The sequence below is a fragment of the Thamnophis elegans genome, chromosome 6, assembly GCF_009769535.1.
Source record: "Thamnophis elegans isolate rThaEle1 chromosome 6, rThaEle1.pri, whole genome shotgun sequence".
Lineage (NCBI taxonomy): Eukaryota > Metazoa > Chordata > Lepidosauria > Squamata > Colubridae > Thamnophis > Thamnophis elegans.
In genome coordinates this window covers 58,497,457-58,519,550 of record NC_045546.1, presented here as the reverse complement: position 1 = coordinate 58,519,550, position 22,094 = coordinate 58,497,457, and the positions used below count along the sequence as shown (strand labels likewise).

The following is a 22,094-nucleotide window of genomic DNA, read 5'->3' as shown; positions in this document are numbered from 1 at the left end:
TTAAGTTTTGTGTTGTTGATCAATGGTTGACATTACCTTTGTGAATGTATGTCTCACAAAGTAATCTCAACAAGCATCTTGCATCAATCAATTATATCTGTGACAGGTAACAACTTTTCAGACATGGATTTTAATACTAATAGAAGACAAAAAAGGAACAAAAACTGGCCACCTACCTTATCTTCTCCTTAGAAATTTCATATTCAACAACCCATTGATTAGGAACCAGTTAGAACCAATAGTTTATATAATCCTAATTGGTGGTAGTCTTTGTAAATTGACTTGGTTTAAACTTACTCAGAGCGAGTAACTACAAAAATGTAGATGCAAAACATATTTTTTCCAAAGTATGCTAAACCGGAGAACAAAACACAATGCTCAACATCAAACATGTTTTAAAAAGGCTACTGCTTTAAAATATTAACATTTTTTTCAGTTTGCTTCCACAGTATAATTGGGAAAGAATGGAGTACTGTAGTAAAGTTATTTTAGGTAAACCAAACTGGCATTTTTGGCATACCATTAAAATGTATAAAAATACTTGCAGAGGTAGAATAGCATTCTATACAACTTAAAAACGATCATGCTAGAAAAAAATACAGTTCTTTTCAGATTCAAGGATTATTTACAAAACTGGCCCCACATAGCAAGAACATATCACACATCAGCGCTATCTTTTGTCCATTAAAGTCCAGGAATTTCATGGAGATACACATGGTAATTACGATATGTAGTCCTTTATTACTTTAAAGCAGATGTGAAGTTCGGAAATCATATTACAGTAAAAACCCCACGGCAGCATTTACAAATACAGCATATGCTGAATTGTAATACATTAACACAGATACAAAATTAGGAATGTGTAAACAAGTAGTACAGTGCGCTAGAAAGACAAAATATTTCAGTATTTCTTTTACATATTTTATTTTATTCCCGTCTCCTCTCCGCTTCATGGGGGAAGCCGGAAAATCTAAAGACGTCCGTTTGCTTCACCTCTTGCTGAAGCCAAGAAACATTCAATTCACACAGCGCTGTCCCCCCCCCCCCACACGTCATTCGTACCCCTCTCCTACCCTAACATGTCCCGCACTCTATTCCTAGGAATGGCAATCCGAGTAGAAAGGGGGGACTCTCCAAAGAGGCCTTTGGGCAGTTTCTCTTCTGGATCAAAAGCATGAGCTCCAAGCCTTGCGTTAAAAATTGAGTTCTTGCGCGGAAAAAAACGCCTTCAATTATTTCACTTATCTGCGCCGGAGGGGGGGGTGGGTCTTCTTTTTTTTTTTCCTGGCTCAAGCTCCTTGGAAAAGGAAAAGACTCCTAATGCCTTTATATAGGTTAGGCCCAGGAAAAGAATCATTCGTCTCTCGCGAAGGAGACGAGCCCAAGTCGCAACAACCAGAACCACCCTCGCTCCCCGCTGCTAAGAGGCGGCACCTTCTCCGTTCACAGTATTTAGCGAAAAGCGGCGAAATACCGCTCAGTTACTCCAGATCTGTTAACGGGAACAGGCGCCACTCAGACAACCGCCCACTCCTTCGTAACATCCCACTAAGGTCGGCTCCGTGCCCGGACGGATTCTTCTCATCACGCGCACAGAAGACGCTCAAGGGAAGCCATTATTACTCGTTGGTGCCAGAAGAACCACGCCCCAGGCCATCCCAAGGGGGAGCGGGAGGGGCGCACACATTGGCAAAGAGTAATTCCCCTCCACACAAACAGACACACGCGGTGACAATATCAGTGCACATTCCCACCGAGGGAACTGCCGCCCGCGCGCCCTGGCATAAATACGATTCGCGTTCGAAGACCTCCTAAGCCTTTCCACAGAACGCACCCGCTCCACAACTAATTTAAAGGGCGCGTACAAACATGCTGAACATGAGTGACAAAGCCGTTTGATTGACTCACTAACGGCCGAATGATAATCCGAGAATATAATAAAATCCCTCCCTCTCTGCTAATATTGTGCATCCAGAGATGAGGATGGAAACCTAAGAAATAGAATGCGGTTGAATGTTTCCGGTTTCTGATTGACCTTTTGAAGCACGTACCACATGTCGGAAAAGAGTGATGAAAATACATTGGAATAAGTATTGTAATAAAGAAACAAATAAATAAAGGTCTTTGTTTCAGCGCTAGCTTAGCACTAATCATGCCCTTCCTTCAAAATGGCTTTTGATTTCTAAGGAAGTCTGCGACTTCATTTGCTTGTTGGAATCCCTGTTTTTTAATTAAGAGAAAATAGTTTGGTTATTCAGTGCCCTGCTTCTTCGCAGGTCAAATAATTCATTTACTTCAATTGGTAAAATTTTACATTTTGCTAAGCGGCGTGAAAACCTGCCAGTTTATAAATGGTAGTTTTAAAGATGTAAACAACAAAAAGTGGTTTTGTCCAACGAGTAGAACACATGAACTTTTCCTAACAAGATCAAAAGACTCGTGATACTAATCTTTTCATAACCGAAACAAACTTTATGGGTAGGGGAATGCATTTGTTAATTTCTGTCTGCGATGTTACCTTGTCAAGGCATCAGAATACAAACCATTTTAAATTCACTTACTGTAGCTTGTTCTAGTAGTTTACAAAACCTTAAGCCTACATGCCAATTTAAAAATTATTTACGGAATACGAGCTTTTGAAATTTGCCCTGTTTAATTCCTCTTGGCCGGCCGCATGTGAAGGTCTCCACATATTACAAACTGGAAGATTTGAAATACAGCCTCAAAATACATAATGGCTTTAGATCGAAGCAGCGGCAATACCAAGCTCGAGCGTAGCGCTAGAAGAGCGCTATGACTGACGTAAGTCAACAAAGGTCACGTGGCCACGCCTAAGTGCGATGATTGGCTGCGTGGGCACAGGGAAATGGGGTGGGGAGGGGGGTCACGGTGGCGGCGTGGGGTTCGCTATGTGACACAATTACAACAACTTTGTTCAGCTGCTGGGGAAGTTTGTACAGGCAACAAATACACCCCACGCGGGCGGCCGCGGGTCCCCGTCACCTCGACTCCACTCACTTTTCGCCGCTGGGGCTGGCGGCTCAGCAGCGATGTAAACACTGCTCCGTCACCGCCAGCAGCCGCAGCAGCCGCAGCAGCAGCCTCCTCCTCCTTCTCCTCCCACTCCCCCCCCCCCCAGTCTTCAGCGCTGGGGCTCCCTTCCTGCTCCCTCCTCCTCCGATCAGCGGGGCTTCCCCCCGCCTTTCTCTCCCTCCCCATCTCTGCCGGCTGTTGTTGTAATAAAAGTTGTGGTGGTGCGTGTGTGTCGGGCACCCCGCCCCGCCCGGCACTGGGGGGGTGTTGGGGCGCGCGGGGAGGGGGGCTTGCGATCGTGAGTTAATTACGTTGCGTTTCCATGAAATCGTGTGGAGTGTCGCTCGCCGCTGCCGCCGCCGCTGCCTCTACTGCTTTCGGTGATGAGGAAAAGAAAATGGCGGCGGGGAAAGCGAGCGGCCAGAGCGAGGAGGACTTCGCGAGCCTGACAGCGGAGGAAAGAGAAGTCCTCTCTGGCCTCGACAGGTACTCAGACGGCAGCCTCCGTGTTCCGGCTAGTCCGGTGATCTCTCTTGCCCGCCCGCCCGAGGTGTACGAGTGAGCGAGCGAGCGTGTGTGCGCGTGAGAGGGAGAAAAAGCGAGTGTGAGTGTGGCGGTGCTCTTGGGCCGGAGTGAGGGCTCTGTCCCTGCCAGCGAGTGTGCGCTCCGCACGGAGCGATCTGTTTGGGGCGGGGTGGGCTGGGGGACTCTGCGAACGTGTCTGTTTTGCTCAATCTCTCTCTGTCGCTTGATTCCCCCTTGTGCAGCCGACTCTTCGGATTTTTAAGGCTTCATGAAGATGGCGCCAGAACGAAGGCCTTGCTGTTAAAGGTAAGAGGATTGGGGTGGGGGTGGAAGCAACCGACCAGGGAGCCACCCACCCAGGTTTGTGTGTGGGTGCGTGCGTGTATTTGTATTTGTGTAGGAGCCTGTGTGAGTGTGCTGGAAGCTGCGGAATTAAACCGTCACCTCGCGGCCGTGAGGTTCGGCATCATGCTGACTATTCCCTTCTTCGCCTGGCTCTCGGGAGAGAACCGCTCGCCTCTTCACTTCTCCGGCCCGCTGAAACAGAAAGCTCCCGTTGCCCACTTTCAGGGTTTTATCTAAACAGTAGGGTAGAAGGTGCCGGCCCGATTCTCTCCATTTAGGAGCAATCTATCTGAATAATGAGAAGATCGGGCGATATTTAATAAGGACTGGTTGCTAAAGGGAAAAAAAAACTGGATCGAATTGAATCGCTGAAAATGAATTGATATAAATAGGAAGAAATGTATTGAAGAAACGTGGCGCCTCTTCCGTGGTGTGTCACTCACAGGAGTCTTGTAGCAAACTGATTTGTTTACCCGTGCTGTATCCATCTTCCTTGCAACGTGCATCTTCATTGAGCGATTTGCTTTTTCTCAAGCTTTTTACTTCGTAGGACTGTTTCTAGAGAACGGGTTGTAGGTTGCCGCTGTTTTTGTACCACTGACTAAAGAGGTATCTTCTTTCAGTAAAAAAAAGTTCTTGGTCCTGTCATTTAGTTAAGTAATGGCTTCTTCTCTTGGCCCAAGATGGCCGGGCAGGGAGGAGAAAGACTTGGTGGGAGGAGGTAAACAGAAATACTCCACTCGGAATGTATTTACAAATATGTGTGAAATGTTTGACTTTTTAGGAGCTGCATAGGCTGATGTGTCAAAAGAGTTTTCCTACTTGAATTTACTAAAAGCAGAATGTTTACAGAGCTATTGGTAAATCTTATTAACCTGTAGCTTATCTACTGAAATTACATAGATTTTGATACAACACATTTATGGGACAAATATTATTAGACAAGAAATGGTTTATATTTCATTACTTGAAATTTGTTTTCAGTACTAGTATCTCAAAGCTGTAGTTTAGATGTAATGATTTCCTTATTTTAAGAATGTGATTGTTCATTGAATTTATTGGTCTACTTTGGGTATAATATAAAGTTCTCTGCATTTCTTTTATATAACCAAGTAACTTAGCTTAAAGATTCATGATTTAGGGATTTTTTTGATAGAATCGAAGTTCTTGTTTCTGGTGACATTTTTTTTTTAAAAAAAGCAATCTTTACCAAACATTGAAACCTTTTCTAGATATGTCAAATATTTGTGATGGGAGCTACCAGAATTCGAAATCTTCAAGTATTTCCTTTTCTGGCACGTGAAACTACAGTATACTGAAAGAGTTGTTTTTGATGTTTGAAATGTTAGACTACAGTATTAAGATTTGACATGATTTTAAAGAAAAGGGTTCTAAGGTGTAATATGCTATTAATTCCTCTGTAACTTTGTGTATTTATCTACTGGGTATAATTATAAGAAAATCATGGATTGGTTTTCTTTTATTTCATTGGTGTAAGTTTAATGCTTATTGTATACTATAATATATGTTGTGATCATCTACTTAGTATTTTAAAATGAGTTGTGTATTAAATCTAGATTAAAATTTTAATCGTAGGAATATCAGAAGTCAGATGATCGGTCCTACTCTCACAGAATTAATAAAACTGAATGGCAGAGTTTCGGCCATAATGTTTCTCACTTTTGTCTTGAAATTAAATAGGAATCTTCTGCATGTAAATTATTTGCTTTGCTATAGTACTTCAGCTCCTTCTTTACATATATTTCTACCCTGTGATATATCCTGTTGAATTTAATAGGAATTACTCCAGGTAAGTGGATATAGCATAAATGGTATCAGAAATTATACATAAGAACACATTTTAAACAGTCTATGGTTTTGTAGAAAGAACAAAGTCAAACAATTCTCATCTTGGTGCCTTTGAAAGTATTAGGGTAGTAACTTTCAGAATTCCCAACTATCATTTCCAAAATGTATTGTTTCTATCAAATTTGAGATTGAAGAAGACTATGCTAAATATTAAAGTTTATTTTCCAGAATAGATCACATCAGGCAAAGAAAATGGTACCTTGGTATTCATTGTTAATTGGTTCCAGGAAGTGATGACTATCAAAAATGATGAGTACCAAACAGATTTTTCCCATATGAAATAATGTAATTTGTCACAAGGCAGCCAACACAGACAAGTTCTAGTTTGTGCGTTGAGTACCAAACTGAGTACCTGGATAAATTTTTGTGTCAAACTGTGTTGAGTATAAAATTTGATGACTTTCAAAGCCATTGAGTGCCAGGGTACCACTGTAGTCAAATTATAGGAGGTAATTATAGGACGTAAATTATAGATTTGTTATTGACAGTTGATATGTGAGTCTAGTATGTAAGCATTTTGTGTAAGGTAGCCCAAATCAAAGAAACAGTGATGGTCTTAAATACCTAATGTTTCTATAGTCAAACAGTTAAACAAGAGAGCCCTCAAGTCAGGCCTCCTTGCCCTGGTATGCGCCAGGAGTTTTAGTCTACAATTCAGTTCAAATTGTAAGATGTATGGTGTAAGATATAACATTAATTCAACTGTAGGTGCAAGTTTAGGAAAGTTTGCTTTAAGAAATAATGAGAACAGTAGGAAATTGGAGTGAGGAATTCTTCATTCTTAAATGTTAATACTGATGATTACAATCAGAAAAGAAACCAATCTAATAATTCTCCAAACTATTTTACCTTTTATAGGCAAAATTAAAGAAAGCTTCAAGTTAAATATTTCAAAATCTGTGTGGGTTTCAGCCTGAGTTCATTATTGTTAAGAGTTATATTAATATTATATAAGGCAGTGGTCCCCAACCCCTGGTCCGCGGACCGGTGCCGGGCCGTGGAGTACCTGGCACCGGGCCGCGCAGCGGCCGGGGGCCATGATCGCTGCAGTGGCCGGGGGACATGATCGCTGCAGCGCAAAGGCTCCTGGGCCGTCGCGAACAACGCCCCCCCACCCCTGCGCGCGCTCAGCGGGCCACGGTAAAATTATCAAAGGCTGACTGGTCCGCGGCAATAAAAAGGTTGGGGACCACTGATATAAGGTAAAGGTTCCCCTTGCACATATGTGCTAGTCATTCCTGACTCTAGGGGGTGCTGCTCATCTCTGTTTCTAAACCGAAGAGCCAGCCCTGTCTGATGACGATTCCATGGTTATGCGATATGTCAAATGCCAAAGGCTCATGGAACACTGTTACCTAGGTGGTCCCTATTTTTCTACTTGCATTTTTGCATTCTTTTGAACTGCTAGGTTGGCAGAAGCTGGGGCAAGTAACGGGAGCTCACTTCGTTATGTGGTGCTAGGGATTCAAACCAAATAGTTATATGGAAGGTTTGTGGTCTTGTTTAAAACAGCTTTCATATTGTAGGAAAAATTGAAGAAACTGTTGCTTATGAGCAAAGTCAGGATTCTGAATCCAGAGGTACTGGTATTTGTACAGATATGGATGATAAATGAGATACCCATGTAAGTGGGAAATGTCAACTATTTTCCTCTTGAATAGTGATTAAATCCATGATTATCTTTAAACCTGTCTATTAAGCTTAATATCTAACAATTTTGATAGATTGTTTCAGTTGTTTTATAAGAAAAAATGAGTTAAATATTCTCCGAAGTGATAGCCATGCTATAAATCAGCTCCCACCAGTAGTAACATAGTTATCACTTTAGAAAACAATCCCAGTTTTTCTGCTGATGAATGTTTTCATTATTTGTAATTATGTACAATATTGCTTTTAAATGTATTTCAGGAGATGCATAATTTAAGTTCACAGTATTGTGCTGTTATAGATATGATAACCTCATCTGACTTTCATCTGACTTTAACTTTTTGGCATAAGTACTGCTGTTTTCAATGAAATTGGAAATAATGTCTTTTTATTCTGATGAGTAGAGACTGATACTCAATTTATGATGTAAATTCCTCTGTTTTCTGCATATATGCTGCATTTAGGTTCTGTCCAAGCAAAAAGACATAGAACTTGCTAATGATTTCTGTAATTCTATCAAGTAAAATGCTAGTGTGAATATCCCTATTCAGTCTGCTTTAAAATTTACATAAACACCATCATCTGAAACATAGAACTGAAAAGAAAATTGAAATGGTGGCAAACACTGTTTCCTGATAGCCAGTTTATGATATTTGGTGATTAAGACAAATATAGTTAAGTCACTTCATGATTCTTGATTAAGACCAGTAAACATCAATTAGTAGTTATTAATTAGTAATTGATTACAAGTTGGCAAATGGTAGAACAGCTTGGAGTGTACAGTATTCTCAGCCAATGATTTTGCTATTTATACGTTTGCTGTATACATGTTTCTGAAAAGTGCATTATATTAGGACTTGGATGTGAAGATGTAAGAAAATAAAAACCTTGCATAGAAACCTTTGCATCTTATGCCAGATGTTTTTCTGGCATCTCATTTTCTAATTAATAAAAACCAGCCTAAAAGATATACTTGTTAACCAGGAGAGTGATGTGCATGATATGTAGATCGAACATGCCTCATACATAGTTCAATACATTATAGGAACTTTTAATATAAAATCATTTGCACTGCTTATTAGTTTGCTGATAAACAATATGTCAAAAGACTATGATAGAAATAGTAATAATTCTTTAAATGTATTGTTAAAATTAATTATCAGTTAATGTTAAAATAGAATTGGACAGATATAATCTAAACTTTTAGTTGACAACTTCTTCAATAACATCCAGTGGTTTATATAGAATTACACGTTAGTAATTCTGTATCAATAAAGTAGCATTTAATGAACCTACATGCCTAGAAGACATTATCAACAGACATTTTAAATAACACTTTAAATTCACCCTCAATCGTTATTACCTATCCTCTGTGTCATTGTTGTGGTATATTATGGCCTGCTTAAAAGAGATGTCTTATTTAATATTGGAGCATATTGTTTGCAAAGAAAATGTGAAAGGTTCTGTATGACTGACAGCCTCATTTTCTCTTTTCTATGTAATTGCATGTTAATACATTTACATAGCAGATATGGCATTGATTGAATTTTATACTCATGAAGTTGATATAATTCATTTGCATGATAAATCCTCAGCTAATTAGGTATCTACAGTATAAGGTTTGATTTTATTTTAAAAACATTGTAGCTTATGTAATGGCATACTGAGTTGCATTTATTGGTTTATTTTTCTACTGCTTCAGTGTGTTTTCTGTAATCTTGAAAACATACATTCAATTTGGATTTTAAAGGATGTGCAACTTGTGTTCTAGTATAGCTACTTTTATGTTGAAATATCAAATTAATTCCAGGGAAAGTTTTGAACAATTGAACCAAAATTAGAGTAATGTACCTTATCAAAATGCTACTTCAATTTTAATTTATTTAAAATTAAATAATTTTATTATTTGTATTGAGTTAAGATTTTATATAGTGATTCAGAATATTTTTACTTTATCTGTTCTAACCTCTAGCTATAGTTATAGCCTTACAAATATATGAACATTTGCATATACTTTATCCCCCACCCCACCCCGCAGCTCAGAAGCCATCTCTGATATTTTTGATGATTTTATATGTGTGTTGCTATATTTATTTGTTAGATTTATATAGTCTTTTATTGAGAAGCTCAAAGCAGTGTAGGTAGTGTTTCACCTATTTTTATCACAGCAATAATTGTATGACATAAATTGAACTTTATATCATTATATCTCAATCGTGTTATTGTACAGATTTCAGCTAGTCAGCTTTCCTTAGCCAATAGAAAAATGCTGGAAATAGAAATCCGCGTATCTGGAGTTGCGAAGGTTGGGAACATGCAATACATGGATAGAAGTTTACTGAGTTTTGTTAGAAGTATATTTCATAGATTCATATATTTGGATTATACAAAAAAGTGCAATGTTATGAAATTTAACTTGTGAAATTGTTAGCTTCTTGAACTACTCATACATTGCTTCAGATCAAACGCATATATACTAAAGCATAGTTCTTGGAAGATATTAACATTGTAATGACATCTGTTATATGGACCTAAGACAATTTGAAATTGAATATACAGTATATTTAATATGTAGTTACATAGTCAAATATTGCAAACATAATTAGTATTATTGCCTAGAAATTGTAAGTATCAGTTTCTTAAAGTGTATTTGCATGCAGTCATAGATAATGGTTTATATTACCTGCTTACTAACAGTTTAGCAAAATTTTGATTGACAATTCTACAGTATTAAAAAAGAAAGTGGAATTGCAGAGCATTTAATATCTTAATATCACTAAGTATATTTTTATAGTAGATGTTAGTGAGATATTGAAACTTGATAGATTCAGGATAAGTAATATAGTACATTGTTTACTTAGAATATGAGTTTATTTTGCATAGTCGTAATGATACAAGATTGTTCATAGATCTCTTTTTAAAAAATAAAAATGAAGGGAATCTTGAACTTTTTTCCTGATTATCCATTCATTGTGTTTCTATACAGCCTAAGAATATATTACATGAATTGTGTGAGTTTCATTTTCCAAGGTGGCTAATTTATGGATATGCAGTCATGTATGAGTTGATGCATGAAAAAAATAATTCTTCCCCAACCAAAATAGTTAAAAGAACATTTATTAACTGATATTAACCCTGGTATAATCTAATAATATGCTGGTAATCTGTTTGCCACATAATCTCCAAGCTCCTTTCTTAATAACCTGCTCTGCTTTCTGGTTCTAGTCAGTACAGGTAGTCTTAGACTTACAACAGTTAATTTAGTTACCAAAATTACAATGGCATTGAAAAACATGATTTATGCCTGTTTTTCACTTACAACTATTGCAGCATCCCCATGGTCATGTGATCAAAATTCAGATGTTTGACAACTGACTCATATTTATGATAGTTGCAGTGTCTCAGGGACATGTGATAACTTTCTGCAACTTTCTGATAATCAAAGTCAATGGGGAAGCCAATTAGTAGCAGTCATGTTACTAACTTGGTTTCCCATTGATTTTGCTTATCAGAAAGTTATCATGTTACTAACTTAACAACTGCTACTTACTAACGTAACAATTTAGCAACAGAAATTTTGGGCTCAATTGTGGTTGTAGGTTGAGGACTTTCTGTAGCGTGCTAAATGGTAATAAAAAATAGAAGTGCAGTCTCTGCTCTATCAGTAGAGAGATCATTGCAAAATCCAATCTGGGTCGGTCACCAGGACCAGAAGTTTTGTCTTCAAGCTTTCGGACTTGTGCTGGAGCCCATCTTCAGGGAACTTCTCTCTTATCTGCAAGAGAGCTCATCAGGTACCTTTTTGGGTAGTTGTCACTTTTGGTTAACAAATGGGATATACACCATCCTTTTTTAGAAGAAAAATAAAGAAAAAAATGAAATAACTGTGTATGTGTGTGTGTGTATGTATACTGTATATTTCACCTCTATGGATGGTTTGTGTCTTCCTCAATCTAAGATCCTCTGTCAGAGGCCTAATAGTTTGAGAGTTCTATGCAGTATCTTAGTTATTTTTAGAACTGAACCTTTCTGAACCTGTCCACTTCCTCAGGAGTAACAGGCTGGAACTCGCTCCAAGAAATCCGATCAAGACCCACTCTCGGCATCTCTGCAGGTTCTGTCCAAGTGGAGTCCAGGTCCGTCCGAATCTGAGGGACTTTGTCCGACAGAAACTGAACAAATTCCTTGGCTCTTCCCTGCAAGGGTTCACCTGCATCCCCCCCCCTTTCAGGAGGGAGCGGGTTATCCTAAATAGGGCGGCTGGGCGGGATTCTGAGGACGCAATGAGAGCGGAGAAATGCATACATTTTGCCGCCAGAATTGCCACTAGATAAGTCCTAATAAAGGCTCTTAATTGTGTTTGGTCAGATTCGGATTTACTGGCCCTCCAGCGTCGCTCTAGGCGTCTCTTTTGGCGCTTCATCTCCCGGAGTTCCTCGGTAAACCAAGGGGCCCTCCTGGATCCACTGCCGCGGAGAGGTCACAAAGGCGCAATCCGATCAAGAGCCTCAGCCGCCGCTCTGTTCCAAGCAGCGACCAAGGACTCTGTCGGGTTGTGGGCAAGGGAGTCGGGTATTTCCCCAAGCTCCGTCTGAAATCTCAAGGGATCCATCAGGCACCTAGGGCGGAACCATTTAATCGGTTCCACCTCCCTGCAGTGGGGGAGTAGTTTCTGAAAATCAAGCCTCAGTAGGAAGTGATCTGACCATGACAAGGGCAGATCTCTATGCCCTTCAGTTCCAGATCACATCTCCACTGCCCCGAGAGAAACACAAGGTCAAGAGTGTGTCCCGCTGTATGAGTCGGACCCTGAATTACCTGGGTCAAGTCCATGGCTGTCATGGAAGCCATGAACACCTGCGCCCCATCAGAGCGTTCGCCAAGAGATGGCAGGTTAAAGTCCCCCAGTACTATAAGTCTGGGGAATTCAACCGCCAGTCCGGCTACTGACTCCAGGAGCGAAGGCAGGGCTGTTGTAGGATCCCTCAGAGCCATTCTTCCAGCTTAGGAACCACAGCCCTGAGTGCTCTTGCCACCAGTTCAATCACTTTAGCTTTTACTTTCCATATCCTCTCTAGTTCCTCCTTATCCAAATTCTCATATTCCATCTTCCTGATGTTTCTATCACTTGGCTTCCCCCCTTTGCTAAACCGGGCATTGGCATAGCCAGTGCATGATGAATCCAGCCAGCGGGGTGCGAGTTTGACAGCCCTGCTCTGTGCAATGTCAGTTACTTCTTGTGCCATTTAGTGTATTCTGTTTGCTGCCTGCATCTTATACCTTGCCACTATTTGTTTAATTGTGTCTGAGTCTCTCTGCATCTTGGGTCCTATCTAGTGTCGTTTACTCCTTGTATGAATTTGGTCCTTACTGCCTGTACTTGTGTTGCTCTGATCAGTGCCCAAGTTCTGCCTTTTTTTTTTTTTACTTTAAAAAAAAAAGTAATCTTTATTAGTTATACATTTTTTTAAGAGTAAAACATACAAATACAAATACAATTTTAAACATACAACCCCCCTCCCCTCCCCCCCGCGGTGACAGTCAAGTTCTGCCTTTTAGTCCATCCCTTTCAGTCACTGGTAAGATTTCCCTGTGTCAGCCACCTCAGTTATCTCTTCAAAGTATATTCCAGATTTATCTGATCACTTAAAGCCAACTGGACTTTAAGAACTTTAGTCAGCTTACAGAATTTACATAATAAAAAGAGGTGCTTTTGAATCAGTCTTGACCCCTGGAACAATTATAGTTGAATGTCACCCAGAGGTGGGTTTCTACCAGTTTGCACCGGTTCAGTGGAACCGGTAGCGGAAATGGAAACTGGGTCTCTGAACCGGTAGGGACGGCATGCTCGCCATGCCCCTGAACCGGTTCCTGGTCGCCGTGACAACTTTTTTTTGACCTTTTAAAATGTTCTGCACATGCGCAGACCTATTTATAGACAACTACACGCGAGCAAAGCAAGCACACGGGCGCAAAATTGCGCACATGTACCGAGCTGGCAGTAATGCTGGCAGAAACCCATCCCTGAGGTCACCTAATATAAATCAGTGGCCTCCAACTGGCACCAGGGCCTGGTTTCATGGACCGTGTGGTAGTGGTTTTGGTTTTGCTTGCTCAACTGCTGCTCACTCCGATTCCTAACAGGCCATGGACCAGTACCATTCTGAGGGTTGGGGACCTCTAATATAGATATTTCATCTTGAACAGATGAATTATCTAGCAGTTTCATGTTGAAAAGGATAACAGAAAGGACTGATCCCTGAGATCTGTGAATCTGAATTTTTCTCTCCACAGCACCCACTAGATTCACAGGTAGAAGCAAATCACCATAAAATGATGCCTCCAAGTCTTAGCCCTCACATATGGTTCAGAAGGGTACTCTGCTAAACCCTGTCAAAAATTTCTGAAAGAAATAGGAAGGCAAGACCCACTCTAGGTCATTCATAAGAACTACTTATGTGGTTTCTTTGCCATGCCCAGGTTTAAAACCAGATAGGAAATTTCCAAATCTATATTCTTCAGAGTTTTTTGCAGTCGCAACCACCTCAAGAAGGAAAAGTTAAAAATAAGATGATGATTTTATTAAATCCAGGCCTCACCTCTTAAGGAGTGGCAAAAAAGGGCCTCTTTAAAGACCTCTACCATCTCTCCTTCCCTCCTTTCCTAAAGGGGCATTTACTACAACTGGATACAGCTCGCAGTCCCTTCCCTGCCCACTTTAATTAGCTAGGTTGGATCCAGTTCACAAATTAAAGAGAGAAGAGGGCAGTCAAAGTAGAAAACACAACATTGTATTTGCTATCTTGACTTTCTCTATCAAAGGCAGAATCTATGTCATAAATTAGAAATAAATGTTTGTGAATGAGATTAGATGTTTCAGAAGGAATAGTGCAGATTTTTGTACTCCTTTAAAATATTTTAATGTCTATTAAATATGTGATGAAAATTGAAATGATTCCTAGATCTGGACTGGAGAATGCTTTGGTTAAAGATAAAACAGCAGACTGAGGAGGTATGTGCAAGGAGGATGTATAATTATCAGGAACAATACTTATTTCTAATGAAGCTGTTCATTATGAATTAAAAAATAAGACATAAGAATATATTGGTAGACTAAAATCAACTAGCTAAGCCGGTCACAGAATATTCCATATTACAGTTCCACAGTTAGAAAGAAAGAACAGGCATCCACTGAGATAGAGAGACTGGTAAATCAGGAAACACTCTTCATTCACTAAAATATACTATTCTTTGGTTATCAATGGATGGTTTAATTTTAGGATTTCTGTGACTAAAGGGCAATAATTGAAAATGATATGTTATATTTTTTCTACCTTGGTTTTATGCATAAACATACACTGGTCATTTCTCCTTTTGACACAGTTGCCAGATTGCTGACTTTGGCATTTTGTAGAATCTTCAAAACTGGACTTTTAGGAGGTCAGAAATAGAATATATGACAATTATTATCTTGTGTCTTAAAAGAAAGATTTCTCCTGCTACATTTAGAATCTAACACTTGGCCAAGTGCGGTGCATTACATTATAATCTAAAATTAGTATTTCTGATAGCAAAATGTACTTTGGATGTGCACTATATTTCATCTGAAGATTGGTAGTTTAACAACTGATGTGTTCACTTTTCTGAAGGATCAATTTTGTTTTAATGAAATTTGTTTGTAAATCAAATGTGTAAAATTGGCAGTATAGAAGTTAAAATTATATTCAGTAGAGTTGAAAATAAAAGGAAACCTGTAATACTCAGCATATTAATAGATCTTCTTTCTAACTCTGTGTGAAGAAAGAGTCAGGTCTTCAAGGCCTACTTAAAGGATGGCAAATCTGAGCCTATTTGAACTTTGAGTCAGGAGGAGCGGGGAGTGTACTATTCCAGGGCAGATGATGCAACATAAAAGTCATGCTTCCTGGATCTTTTCATTGTTTCAAGATAAACATCTGAAACATGCTTTTGTTTGCTTTTGTAAATATGGATGCACCTTTATATACTTTAATGTTTTACTATTACCTTTTAATATTTAAATGACATTTTTAATAAGTCATCACTCTCAGGTGCTGTTATGTTTTTAAGCACTGTCAGGTATATATTTTAGGAAATCTGTTGCTTTGATCAAAATGGAAATATTTGCTGAAATGGCTTACTTGAGATTTTGACCTGCATGTAACCCCCATGTTACTCCTTGTTGAGCAATGGGGCAAATTGTAAGCTTTTGGAGTTCAGCTGCATCTTAAAGGTGATACATTGCTTATTTTTATCCACAATTCAAGTATACCTTAGCAAAATATTTGATTCAAAAGAACGAAATATTTTTTTAAATGTATCTAACCTATAGCTCAGTTATTCATTTATTAAGCATTGTTTTGCAGTAGAGCAGCAATAGATCTTTATAATTTGAAAACCTGCAGTACAGTGATTACGTTGCCGAAAATTCCAGGTCAGACATGGAATTATTTCTTGATCAGCCTCCTCGTTGTTATTGAGTTCTCCATATTTTTATGCAGACAATTTCAGTATTGATGGCTTTACCATGGCAAATCAATAAAAACTGTTTTTAAGCTTAATTAGTTATACAGAAAGAGTTATTAAAAGTTCACTTTGTTCTTTTTTCTGCAATGTTATATTTTGCTTTGACTTGTCATATTCCTCAAATAAATGCTTTAAACATGCCTGAGTGCTACAAAGTTATAGGATCCAAGTCAGAATTATCCACATGAGTTTTAAGAACAAATCCTTTTTATAAGGAAGGTAATGTCAGTGATCTGTCAAGACATTCTGTCATCTAGAAAAAGGCCACATATTCTCTGAATAGGACTTTCAAGGAATTAAAAAAACCCATAGAACAGGTGATTCTGCTGAGTTGATGCCTTGAATAACATCTTGAAAAAAATAGCTACAAACTGGATACCCTTGATGTATATGAACTTCAATTTCTATAGTTCCCAACCAGTACAGCTTATATTATGAATTCTAGGATTTAAAGTCCATACTAGATAGGATTGTTGTATCTGAGCTGCAAAAATCTGGATGTCTACTAGGCGACAACTAAGATTATCAGAAGCATCAACTCTTGCAGTCTAGTGGTTATCTAAGATTTGCAGCTCAAATGCAGTATCCCTGCATCAGGAGAATGTCTGGCTTGGGTAAGGTCAGGAGAGGAGTCATGTGTCAAAATTGGTATGTTTTTTTCCATTAAATATGTTCCTTCAAAGCAGTGAACTCACAATATAAACATTCTCTGTTCACGTATTCACATAAAATTTGAGCTACAGAGTTTTCAGCATGTTTCTGATAGGATTGGCCCAGATAAATGCTATCATTTGGAAGAGATTTGAATAAGGATGAATGGAGTATCTTCCAGTTTTTGCAATTGCAGTTCTATAGTTTTAAGAAGAATGTTTTTCTTTGTTTATGGCAGAAACTGCAGTTAAAGATAATTCAGTGTAACTTCTTATAAATATTTTATTTGCGTTTTATGCATCACCAGTTGACAACTATCACAAATGACAAGACACTTAGAATAGGGACCAAGCTTCACTCTTATATTTCTACCAATTTAGATTTTTTCCCAGTAAATAAAATAAGGGTAAAAAAGGATAAATTCTAGAAAACAAGACAAAGAAAACATTCTACTTTTTTGTTTTTTATTTTGACTACCCGTTGGTACCCTTTTTCTGTATCTTTTCTATATATGGATGATATATAGCAGTGATGGGTTATGACCGGTACGCCCTGGTACGGGCGTACTGGTGCCTGCCGAGAGCACCAGTGCCTGAAATTGACAAGCACCCAGTCAGTTTTACATTAAATACTCTTATTTGCCTACTAAGCTGACTTGCAGCCACAAGTAAGCTAGACAAATAGACCATGCTAGTGCATTCCTTTTGATGTGCATTACCCATTGTATGCCTGCTTACTCTCTTGTAAGCCCTTTCATTCTAGGTAATATGGATATAAACATTTAGTCTCTTATTGCTAATTACCCCATCACTGGGGTAAGCATCTCAAAGGTTGGGGAAATTGAGAAAGGGCTATAAGATTTGCTCTTTCACCTGGTTTCTTCCAGAAAGTAAAGTTCCAGAAATCTTTTCTGCCATTTGAGCTCACCCAGCTATTTGGGATTGTATCATTTTGATACTGTAAAATAAAGAAAAGGTAAAGTGAAATTATGTGTGGTTGCCTGATTTTCACTTAGCAACTGCTTTGCTTACTGATTGTTGCTGGTTCCAGTTGCAGTCTAAATTCTGCTGAAAGCAGATTTCGCTTTCCTTTTGTCAGTTATTTCATTTCTGTTCATCTGTTTGCCAACTTTTTTCTATTTATTTGTTGCAATAATCATAACGTGATATAATATGGACTTAATAAGCGGTCCTTGAAACGTGTGTATGTATTTGCACATATACTCTGTAGATATAATAAAACTAGAAGCTGCAACTGGATCCACATTTAAATGGATTAAGCACCATTTAGCTTGTTTGTTGCTTCTACATAATTACATAAGTAGTTATGTACAACATTTCAGTGAAAATGTAGAACAATCATTTTAGAGGTTTTTTTGTAAAACTACATAGATGCTGTTTTGTGTAATATGTGAAGTATTGTACATAATAATTAAAGTTTACGTGCATGGTAATGAGAGACTTTATTAAATTAATTTAACTTCAAGTTAAATAATATCCAGAATCCTGGATGAAATGGCTGGTGCGGGGTCCAGGAGGATAGTATTCTTTACTGTTGCTCCTGCCTTCTGGAACATCTTGCTCCCTGATGTGGCACCAACCCTCCTGTCCTTTCATGAAGGTCTAAAGATGTGGCTTTGGCAGTTGGCTTGGGACCCCAATAGGGGAACAGTACAGTGAAGGTGGCTGATCAAGTAACAACAGAACTCTCACACACAAACGACTCTGCCTCTGCCTCTGCCCTCCCCATGTGACCTTAGGTTTTAATGTTTGATTTTAATTAATTATTTATATTTTAATTGTATATGTGTAAGCATATTTTTATGAATGTAAGCCGTCCAGAGTTACCCTATGGTAAGATGGGTGGTCAATAAAAATTTATATATAAATAATTTTTTAAGCCCCTGAGTGGAGAGACGCTTGCAACCTACCCAGGGTGATCGGGAAGATCATAGCGGAACAAGCGGAAGTCATCTTAGTGGCACTACACTGTCCCAGACAGCCCTGGTTCACCAACCTCCAGTATGTCCATCGCCAAGCCCTGGAGAATTCCCCACGACCAGGTTTCTCTCAGCCAGGGAGTATTCCTCCATCCAGAGACCCAGTGGCTCCAGTTGACTGCCTGGCGCTTGATAGGGACCTCCTGAGGCGGGATAACCTTTCCAACGCCATCATTAGGACCATTTAAGTTTCCAGACGAGAATCTACCACCAGAATTTACAGCATGACCTGGTTTTCCTTTGCTAGCTGGTGTTTCACCAGGCACATCAACCCCGTCACAGCCTCCATATTGCAGGTGCTGGATTTTTTGCAGGAAGGCCTCGACAAAGGGCTGGCTCCCAACACTCTTAGATGTCAGGTGGCTCACTGACAACGATCCTTTCCAAGGATTCACACCAGTCTCTCAGTCATTCTCCGTCATTTCCAGGTGCGTAGTTTTCTAAAGGGGGCCACCAACTTACGCCCTCTGGTCATACATCGCTTTCCATCTTGGGACCTTTCCACCGTACTCCGGGCCCTTACTGCGCTCCCTTTGAGCCAATCCGCACCTCTAGTGTAAAACATCTCACATTTAAGACAGTCTTCCTCATTGCCATTATGTTGGCTAGGAGGATCTTGGAGCTGGCTGCCCTGTAAGTTAGAGAGGACTTGTGCATCATCCATCCTGATAGGGTAGTCCTCCGACTGGACCCTTCATTTATCCCAAAAATTAACTCCTGGTTCCATTGGGCCCAGAAGGTCATCTTACCGGTTTTGCCCAAAGCCACAGCATGTATCACCCTTGCCTATACTCACCAGGACAAACCATTGCCAGGTCAAATAATGGCGCACTTCACGAGGAGTGCAGCTACTACCGCTGCCTGGGTGACGCAAGCTTCGATCAAGGAGATCTGCAGGGTGGCCACTTGGGCCTTGCCCTATCTCTTTGTATGCCATTACAAACTAGACAAGTTTGCAACCGCTGAAGCAGCATTTGGGAGACGAGTATTACAGAGAATTCACTCCAGCAGGAGACCTTCAGTAGGCCTGTTTCCCGTCCTGGGGATTATTAGTTTGGGTATGTCCCATACTTGGATTCTCCAGGCATTGTTCAGGAGAATGATCATTGGCTTACATGAACGATCATTCTCTGGGCGCTGCGGGAGACTATTCTCTGTTTTCCTACAGGATGCAAATGACATTGAACTATCATCTCAACTGTACCACACCTTAATTGAAAAACTGACTAGAACAAGCACCAGAAGGTGTGGCTAAAGAAATTCAATCCAATCCTTGGGTAGAAGGCAGAATTTAACCCATGCTTGGACTCTCCCGCAGCGCCCAGAGAACGATTATTCAGGTAAGACAACCATCATTTCCTCTCAGTTCCCTGCTTGGATTTTGGCTGCTTCTCATCTTGGGGGGAGGAGGAGGGATGGTGGGGTTAGAAGAAAAGCTGCCTATCAAAGGAGTTCAGTTCTCCTCGGTGCATGGTAGGGATCTCCTTTGGCAGGGTACAGGAACAGAACTCTAATTTTCAGGATTTTAGCTCCATTTCTGCATTCTGTGTAGGAATTCAGCTCTCATCAGCAGGCAGTTTGAAGCAGCCCCAGAAACAAGGACTCCTCTCAGTAGGTGGCAACAGCTTGCAACATTCTCCTGTAGCTCTGGAAGGAGGGACTACAACCGGGTTTGTGACAGACTGATTGGTCCAGAGACTGAGGGATTTTTCTTTATCATCTCCTCTTTTCCCTCCTGGCCCCATTTTCCCTCAGTCTCTTGGTCCAATCACTTGGCTTCAAACAAAGTTTGATCAATTTAATTCTTTTCTGACTAATTGGATTCTCTTAAACCTAAATTTTGTCAATAATTTGGCTAATTGGAAAATTAAAAAAAATATAACCAAAAGCATACAGACGCTACGAAGCCTGGACTGGAAGGTGGCTTAGCCCCTGGACGTCTGTGGCACGGATTAGCAGCTCCGCAGCCTCTGGAGGGGGGTCGTTTCCCTCTGCGCTCCGAGACTGCCTGGAGCGAAGCACACGCTTTCAAGGTCTTCTGCCGTCGGGCGGAGGCTGAAAGCATTCTCGGCGCCGCTTTTGTCTTGACGGGCCTCCTGCTGTGATCGGCGGTGCAGGCGGAGCGCAAAAAGCAGTGCTGCTGCTTTTTCTTGTGAGGAAGCTTCCAGCGTTTAAAACAAAAGGCCCCAGGCGCAGAAGACTCAGCAGGGAGCCAAGAGCACACTGAGTGCCGGCATTTGATCATCAGAGACCCAGGCTCGCTGCGAGGGTAGCCCCCTCAGAGCCTTTATCAGTCAGGCCGAGGCCTCAGAGCCTCATCCCACAGGCCGAAGCCTGCTACACGTGATGCGGCGGCCATTTTGAAGTGAAAGATCCTGTCTACGGCCTAGTGCAAGCCTCACCAAGCGGCAAGGCCATCTTCATCAGCCAGGCCTCTTCCAATGCCTCAGCAAGTCATCCAAGCATCGTGAGTAAACCATGGTCTCCACTAATTCCAACCAGATGGAGGAGGCCCAAGGTTGGCTCAGGCCCAGGGCTGCGGCCTCCAAGCCCACAGCTGAACATCGCCTTTCCAGAGCCACTGCCAAAGATGAATCGCGCAGGCAGAAGGCACTGGAGAAACAGGTGGCAAGGGCGGAGAAACTGGCTCAGGCCTGCAGGCCCGAATCTCTGACCAGATCAAGATCCCCTTTAGAGACCAGGTCCCAGGCTTCTGGTTCACCGGTCAGGGGTTTCAGCCCTTCATCTCCCTCTATTTCTCCAACCAGGGTCCGGAGGGAGGTGGCTTCCCCTTCTCCCCCATTTCCCCTAGGCCCTACAGGCAAGAGATGGAGGATCCAGGGGAGGGGGAATCTAGGGACTTTCTTCCAGCTGTTCAACTCGCCCCTAGAGAGCTTTCCCTGCGTGATCTCTCAGTGAATGAGCTAGATGAGCTAGATCTGCTTCCCGATAGTATCAGGAGATTGATTTCCCTAGCAATTCAGAAGGGAATCTCTCCTGGCATGGCCCAGCAGGGTACCTCGCAGGGAGAGTGTAGGTCTTCATCAGAGTCCAGACAAAGACCCCCAATTTCCACCAGTCAGGACGATACTGGGGCCCCCTCTCCATCGGTTGTCAGCGAGGGCTCCATCTTGGGGGAAGGGGCCCATCCAGATCTAGGGTTCTCGGAAGATGAGGATTCCGCCCCTCCAGAGGCCCTGGCCTTCCCTGGCCTCTTTCCTCCACAGGCCTTTAAACCCATGCTGCATAAGGCCAAAAAGACCACCCAAATTGGCATGGGGGCTCCCCCTGTTTCCCAACGCAGGGACCCTAATCTGGCCATGTTCATTAACCCTAACACGGACAAGGAGGAGGTGCCAGCCCCTCCCCTTTTTCTGGAGGTTGTGCAAAATCAGTGGGAAAAACCATCTTCTCTGCCCAACCCTGGGGGGAATGACAAACGGTATTATAACATGGAGTAGGCCTTTGCTAAAGCCTTACA

At 40.9% G+C, this 22,094-nt stretch overlaps 1 protein-coding gene across 5 annotated transcripts in view; it reads left to right on the top strand.

Annotated features, from left to right (window-relative positions):
* Positions 1-2,909: 2,909 nt before the first annotated feature.
* KDM6A (lysine demethylase 6A) overlaps positions 2,910-22,094 on the top strand; it is a 266,555-nt gene continuing 247,370 nt past the window's right edge. For 3 of the 5 annotated variants that reach the window (XM_032219797.1, XM_032219798.1, XM_032219795.1), the window contains exons 1-2: positions 2,911-3,519; positions 3,801-3,864. In XM_032219797.1, coding sequence (XP_032075688.1) covers positions 3,356-3,519; positions 3,801-3,864 — 228 coding nt within the window. In that variant the 5' untranslated portion in view covers positions 2,911-3,355. Of the gene's footprint in view, positions 3,520-3,800; positions 3,865-22,094 lie in introns of all 5 variants that reach the window. The other 2 variants (XM_032219796.1, XM_032219794.1) reach the window with 1 other exon arrangement.